This window comes from Blennius ocellaris (genome assembly GCF_963422515.1).
Source record: "Blennius ocellaris genome assembly, chromosome: 11".
Lineage (NCBI taxonomy): Eukaryota > Metazoa > Chordata > Actinopteri > Blenniiformes > Blenniidae > Blennius > Blennius ocellaris.
Genome location: NC_137660.1, coordinates 18599947 through 18607302, shown reverse-complemented (window position 1 = coordinate 18607302; position 7356 = coordinate 18599947). Strand labels below are relative to the sequence as shown.

The window sequence follows — 7356 nt, the reverse complement described above, 5'->3', positions numbered from 1 at the left end:
ACATTTGTTTCACAAGAATAAAATACTAGTTCATGTCAGTGTACAGAATTTTTCAGCTCTCCTGGAGCGTGAACACTTTCTAACTAATGACGTGTCTATACTGCCATCTTTCGGTGTGCAAAGCAGTTCATGAAATGAGTGGCTTTCACGGGGTCAATGAGAAAACCCATTTCTATACCTAGTTATGTAACTATATGATTATTTCTGTTTTTGTCAGGCCGTGCCTCAAGACTTTGAAAACCTACGTGTGGTACAACTGCTTGCCATATGGATTTTTTTTTTTGTACATATATTCTCATTTACATAGAAAACACTTGAAATACGACACAGACACAGCATATCAGAGAATACTTTATAGAGACAGTCACACTGTAAAGTTTCATATCTGAACATACTGAATGAGGAGAGATTCTTGCATATCTGTCATTTTCCCCCAGATCCAGGAAGTTAGAATACTTTACACATTAAAAAGTGCAGAAGCTTTACAAATTCCCCACATGGTCATGGCGGCACTTCACTGTGCAAAAATAACCTGGATCTGACAATAAAGGCACTTACTCAGGCACTTCAGAGTTCACAAATTTTTTTCCTTCTTTTTTTTTTTACAAAATGCATCATCTGACTGTAAGACAGTCGAGAGGTTACAGTGCTGAACAAACATAATGCGTTAACGTGGCAATAAAGCATCGTTATTGTAAACAAATTCACACTACTGGCACCGTCATACCAACACTGGTGTGGCAGTACCTAAACAATGAGTACATACATGATGCTCACACTTGCGTCAAACACGCCACATACTCTTGTGGTCTTGTAAACAGACGTGTAATGATGTATCTTTTAGTTTTTGGGAAGACGGTTTAACATATGCAAGTGTCGTAGGAACAATTACAACCGAAATATGGCACCCATAAAGCTTTTGTTCTAGTTGAACCACACCACGGTATACAGATCATTTCCTCCAGGGGAGAAAGTCTTTTTGTATGAGCAATAATTGTAAAATACCTTTTCAAACATATGTCAAAGTAGGAGATAGAAATACACTCACCAGCAGCAACATTAGATACCTGTCATCAGCCAATCATTTGGCAGCAGATTAGGGCATTTAATCGACTATACATATTCAAACTGAATTTGAATGTGGCATAGTTTTTGGAGTTTGGTGGGCTGTTTTGCGAATTTCCCAAACTGCTGATCTGATTTTTTTGTGCACAGATCTCTCCACTCCCCCAAAAGAGAAAAACTATCCTGAGAGCAACAATTCTCCACTTTAAGACAGATTGTCGACGCCAGAGGTTAAAAGAGATCAGCCAGAATAATCTGAGATGACAGCAAGGCAGCAATATCTAAAATAACCATTTATTACAACAAAGACACACAGATTATCTCTAAATGGGAAACTGCCGTTAGAAACAACACTAAGTGTCCCTGCTGCTGTCAGGTGAGAACAGACCGTTGAAGTGACAATTTATAGAAGATAGATTTTTAAATTGCTAACTGCTTAATGAGTCTCATTCAGAGCAGTGATACTCACAGTAACAGTGGGACCAAAACTACGTCGAGGCATGGACACATGCAGGGAGATTCTCTTGGCACACTTCATCCCAGTTTGCTGGAGATGGCGTCCAACCTTTATGATCACAGCGTGCCCATTTGATGAACACTTCCATCGGGACAGCAATAGCAATCATCTAAAACGTATTGCACTCAAAGTTAAAACAATGGGGATGTTTTGGCACTGGGGAGAGGTCGCATGGCTGCGCAAGCTGCAGAACTTCATGCGGTGGTTCAAAGATTTTAAATATGAAGCTAAAACGTCTCGCACATCGACACGTCCACACAGACACGTGGGATTTGAAGACGACCCGTTCTACTAACCACCATGCATGTTGTAAGGCTAAACTGAACTGGGTGATGCCGTCAGGTTGACTGAAATGTCTCCGGGATGTTTCCAGCAGCGAGCTGACCCAAAGTGAAGAATGAAGGCAGTTTTGAAGGACAGAAGGGAGTCTGACATGAAACCTAATATTGTAGCCGGTGAATGGGTAACTGTCTCCAACCAAGTACAATACCTGAGGAACTGTAATCCCAACAAAAGATTAAATATATATATATTCAACAAATTATTTGCGTACTAAACTGTGACTGACAGAATAGTAGGAAACATTTTTCACGTCGTGTTTAGATTCACAGTTGTAGCGTAATAACATTTCAAACCCATTGCTTGTAATGCGACGTGTTGTTATTGCACTGAATTAAAGTTTCGTTGTGATTGTCATCTAATTTCCAAACCATAAAAGCAGAAGTTGTAAAGGTAGAGCCGAGACTGAAGCCTGTGCTATCCTGGTTCATGAATTTGTAAAGGACTCGTACTGTGACCTCCTTGTAAGGCATCTGAAGAGTTGGTGGATGAATTTGAAGGAGTACTTGCATCCGTTACTGAAGCGACACTACTGCCGTCTATCGCTTTGAAATAAATTACATAAAATAATGGCAGAACGATACCTATGAGGACCATTGCGATTACAGCGTTCCACCACTGGATTCCCCAGTCTGCACCCTGACTGGGCGAGCGCCGCCTTCTGAAATCGAACAGCCGCGGTTTCTCCGAGGTTTCTAAAAAGCCCTCGTCCTGGTCAGCCGTGTTCTGAATCAACTTGTCAAGATCGCTATCCACCTCCATTAGAAAGGCCGTGGCCTCCTCCAGATGTGGCCGGGCTCTTGCTCTGTCCTGAGGCTCTGCCGGTGTGGGGGCCGACGAGCGTGGCATTTCCTCTTGAGGATCACGCTGGTCTAAAAGCGTCTCTGTGAGGAGGCTGTGCTTCTGAACTGGGATTTTGATTGACTTCAGGGCAAAAAAGTCTTGCTCTTGCATCAAGTTGTTCACCCGCTTTATATCAGCCACCTGTTGACAGGAGAAAAAAACAATTAAAACGCACTGTTACCAGCACTTGGTGAAGACTAAAGTCAGAAACTTTTGAGTGATTAAGACAAATCTTTACCTTACAGCCATATTGCAGCGCGAGCTTGTTGAGACTGTCGCCATCTGTTAGCTCCCGCTCCAGCAGCTCAACATTCCTCAGTCTGTCCTGCTTCTTATTCGGGAGGGTCTGTGGCCTCATCTCCAACAGCTCGTCATCATCCGAGGATGTAGCATCCTCATTTGGTTTCCTCTTGAACATATACACCTGGCCATCTGCGCTGGCGTGGACATCCACCGGAGCCTGGAAAGCCCGCGGGCCGTTCTCCCCCCGCCACATCCTCAAACACTGATCTGTAAACATTAAAGAGATCAATATTCAAGTGTGAAACGACGACCTTGGAACAAGGCATTCAACAGCAAAACACATCAAACAAACACATCGTATTGTCAAGTTACCTTTTGGAGCAAATATTCGATAGTTGTAAAAATACCAGTTCTGTGTTAACTCTTTAAACCAGTGAGTTAAACAGACATCTCTTCCCGTCCACCATCTGCTATGCTTGCTCATGTGGAATTGTTGTGATTTTCTTTCTAAAAAGGGCCTTAAATTGACTGTTGTATTTGACACAATAGAAAAATCTAATTTATGAGCACACATACATGAAACAACCCCCCCCAAAAAAACAAAACAAAAAACAAAACAAAACATTACATGTTCTTGTGTTTTAAAACCAAAAATACATGACTAAAATTATGAGAAACTGAAAAAAAGCCCTGATGATTAGTCAATATCATTTAGAAACACTACATTGTCAAGAATGAGCAAACTCCAACTACTTACAAGCAAGACTCTGGCATCATATGCAAAGTTAAAAAAAAAATGTGATTACAAGTAAAATATGGCCACCAACTTGTATTTTCCTGCATTTTTCTATGACCTGCCATGAGCTATGGCAACCCATTAACATAGGAGTTTAATGTTTACAGGAGTTGACACACTTGACAAGATGCTGAGCTAAGAATAATTGTATGTTTTTTTCTCTCTAAATATTGCAATTATTTTTATAATACCAAACATTACTGAACTGACAGCAACCCTGGTGCCTTTTATTGGGTACATTTGAAACAAAAAACACTGAGGAATTGTCCAAATAATGTTGACAGCTGATCATCTGACACAGTCGGTTTAATACTGCGCAGCCAAGACTAAAGCAGCTGAACTGGTCAGCACAATTCATAAAGGATGAAGGCTTGACTCCAAGGCGGTGGCTCAGGCACAATATGTAGAAAGACCTGAAAATAATGACTCAGTAAAATGAAAGCACCACAACACCCAAAACAATGGGATATGTCGAGTAGAAAGCCATCAAGAGTGGTATGTGGCTCTCTTGTAGTTTTTGTAGATGGACGCTATCAACCAAAATAAGTTTGTCGGATGATTGATTAGAAGCATTGTCCATTTATATTGACAAATTGTGATGCCTTGCTATGATCATGACCACTTCAGTGCAGATGTGGATAGTAATGAGAACACAAATCTATTACTCTGTCGCAGGCAATTTTCACACTACTTTCAACTTAAAAGTGTGTTTGATAAAATATCTTTATCTGTCTTTGAAGCTGATTTTCTAGCAAAGGACGAGCGCAAACAGAACCTACGCGAGGATCTTTAGCAATCCAATCATACTTCGTGTATATAAATACGTTTCACTGATATACAGTCTAAATAAATGTTAAAGGAATTCCGAGCCAACTGTTGCCTCAGGAAGTAATAGGGTTCAGCGAGGAAATACTCAGTGTGAACTTATTATACAGAATAGATCATCTAGTAGCACAAATTTACAATATGATTCTGGTGATTTATGTCACACGTGTGACATTTGGACACATCGTTAAATCTGACAGGGGAAATCTGAAGGCAGCCTCGACTGGAGCTAACAGGCTAACTACTGCCACCACGATGGAGGAAAACAAGTCCTGCAACCGTCTTCACTTCAGCTCAAGTTACAGCTACAACCACGCGGTTAACCTCAATACACCCGGGGTGGCTTTTCAAGGTTCACACTGCAGCGTTTTCATCCAGTTACCCTCACCAAAGTGGCTCCAGAAGCGCGGAGCAACCGTTCACGCCGGACAGTCGTCCTCCTTCCCGGTAGCATTACACAGCAGGGCAGGCTACAGCTGCTAATGCTGCTAGCCACATGCGAGCTACCGGCTAGCCTCTTCTTCGTCCTTTGTCCTAGCTGCGTGACGAAAACCCATAACAGCGCCCCCATCCGCACCGGCAATGTAACAACAATAACAACAACAGCAAGTTCACTTGGACTTTATATTTCATTGATAGGAAATTTCAACACACACACACGCACACACAGACAGGGTTAGTGTTCTTCAGTTGTTAGCTGCATGAAGCAACATCGAGAAACTTTATAATTTGATTCAGCTCAATACTTTTTCATTGCTCTTCCTCGTGAAACAGTCGAAGCTTCCCCACAAGATAGTGAAACAATTATTGTGTTACCTCTAGATAAGCCACAGTATAATAACCCACAGAAGCTTATTCCAAACCTGTGCCTTTTTTTGCCCATCAACTATGGTGATTTTGAAAACAACGACAGAACAACACTGTTAACTAATGATCAAGTAAAACTGTAAGATGTTTACAATAAAGAACATAGAATAACAAGTGTACCCCCCCCCCCCTTTTTTAAGGCCTTTTCTTTTTGCTTCAAAAGAAAATATCGTCAGTGGGACATAGTTTGGGTTAGGGTTTCAAGATTTGCTCCTGGAACATAAGACAGCTTGTCTTATGTTCCAGAAGTGATACTTTGAGTCTGATCCAACAAGGCACTGTAAACACTTTTATACCACATATATATTATCAGATCCAAAGGCACATTTTTTCTTGGAAGTTGTGTTTAAGTCGTGGTGGTGTCTTCAGTGACCACTAGATGGTGGACATGATCTTTCTGTTGATGCTTCATTGTTCATAATGCTTATTAGGGCATGCAGATGCATTTTTTTTTTTTGCCATTGGACAGGGCATTGCTCTTATATGTTATTTAGATATGCTGTGGAATTATTGAAAAGGTTTAGTTAACTCTGCAAATCAAGTTGTTCTGCTACATGCATGCATTTCTTTTTTTTACAGCTTGTTTGACGGGTGATTTCTGATTTCAGTTTTTAAAAAAAAGAACTTACTCTTTCGTGTATTTCATGTTAGGTAACAGCATCACTACAGGTAAAAACAATTTGTTTGTGCTCCTTGGTATAATAAAAAAAGCAAAAAAACACAACGTTGGTCTAAATGTGAGCGAGACCACCATCTAGGGGATATATGGTGAACTGCAGTAGACGCAATATGAAAAAGAACTGCTTTATATGCAGCATATTCAACAAAAAATGAAATACAAATGATAAATTATATATTTGACTGAAAAATGCCACACATGAACCCCTCGTGATAAATGTCCAGAAAAACCCACTGATCATTCCTGAAGAGGATGTTTGAATAGATGTACTTCCTAAATCCTTGCTTGAGGTTAAAAAGTTTAAGACAACCTATTATAGATATGAATCTGATATCAAACTTGCTTGAAAAGGAGAAATGTGGCCTTAAACAGAGTAGTCATTGATAAGCTATTACTGACAATTATTGTTTCTGCTGTGGCCCAGCTGCCCAGATATAAGCAATGTGCAGTTATTTTAATTTTAATGTGATATCAAGCAAAAGTAAATGTAGTTGTACCAATACAAAAAATATTATTTATCTTAAAGCTGTATGTGATCTGTAAAGGAAATTAAAAAGTAGCTTTTGTGTTTTGTTTTAAACGACCCCGGTGTTATTTAAACGAAATAACACCAGGACACAAACCTTTCATTCAGATTCCTAATCCACATCTTTCAGGACTGTGTGTCAGGAAACATGGTCTGTAACACCAGAGCCCCTCAGGGAACTGTCCTCTCCTACCTCCTTGTTGAACTCTACAACACACACTTCAACTGGGAGCTGCTACTTCCACAAGTTTAAAAGAGACTCTGGAGTGTTTGGGTGTATTAGCGGGGGTGATGGGTCTGAGTGGCAACTGTGGACAGCTTTGTCACTTAGTGTGAGCAGAACTATCTGCAGCTTAATGTGGTGGATCTGAGGAAGAAACGGGGGTCTGTGACCCCCATGGGGCCTGTGTGGACATTGTGGAAGGGTATAATGGTATACACTGACTATAAACTGTACTGAGTGAGGAACACTGAAGCTCTCTACAGGAAGGGTGAAAGCCATATCTATTTGTTGAGACAGTTGCAGAGCTTCAACATCTGTTCCAATATGAATATGCTGAAAGTGTTCTATGAGTCTGTAGCAGCTGTATCTTCTATGTTGTTGCATACTGGGAATCTAGTCCAAACTCAGCCCATCCTGAGTAATGTCTTTCACC

At 40.6% G+C, this 7356-nt stretch overlaps 1 protein-coding gene across 1 annotated transcript; it reads right to left on the bottom strand.

Annotated features, from left to right (window-relative positions):
• Positions 1–367: 367 nt before the first annotated feature.
• Positions 368–5146, bottom strand: lysmd4 (LysM, putative peptidoglycan-binding, domain containing 4). Its single transcript, XM_080505413.1, has 3 exons — positions 5017–5146; positions 3003–3274; positions 368–2905 (listed from the first exon to the last, which is right to left on the bottom strand). Exons 2-3 carry the CDS (start codon positions 3258–3260, stop codon positions 2339–2341), a joined length of 825 nt encoding a protein of 274 aa, XP_080361539.1. The 5' UTR covers positions 3261–3274; positions 5017–5146; the 3' UTR covers positions 368–2338.
• Positions 5147–7356: the final 2210 nt, after the last annotated feature.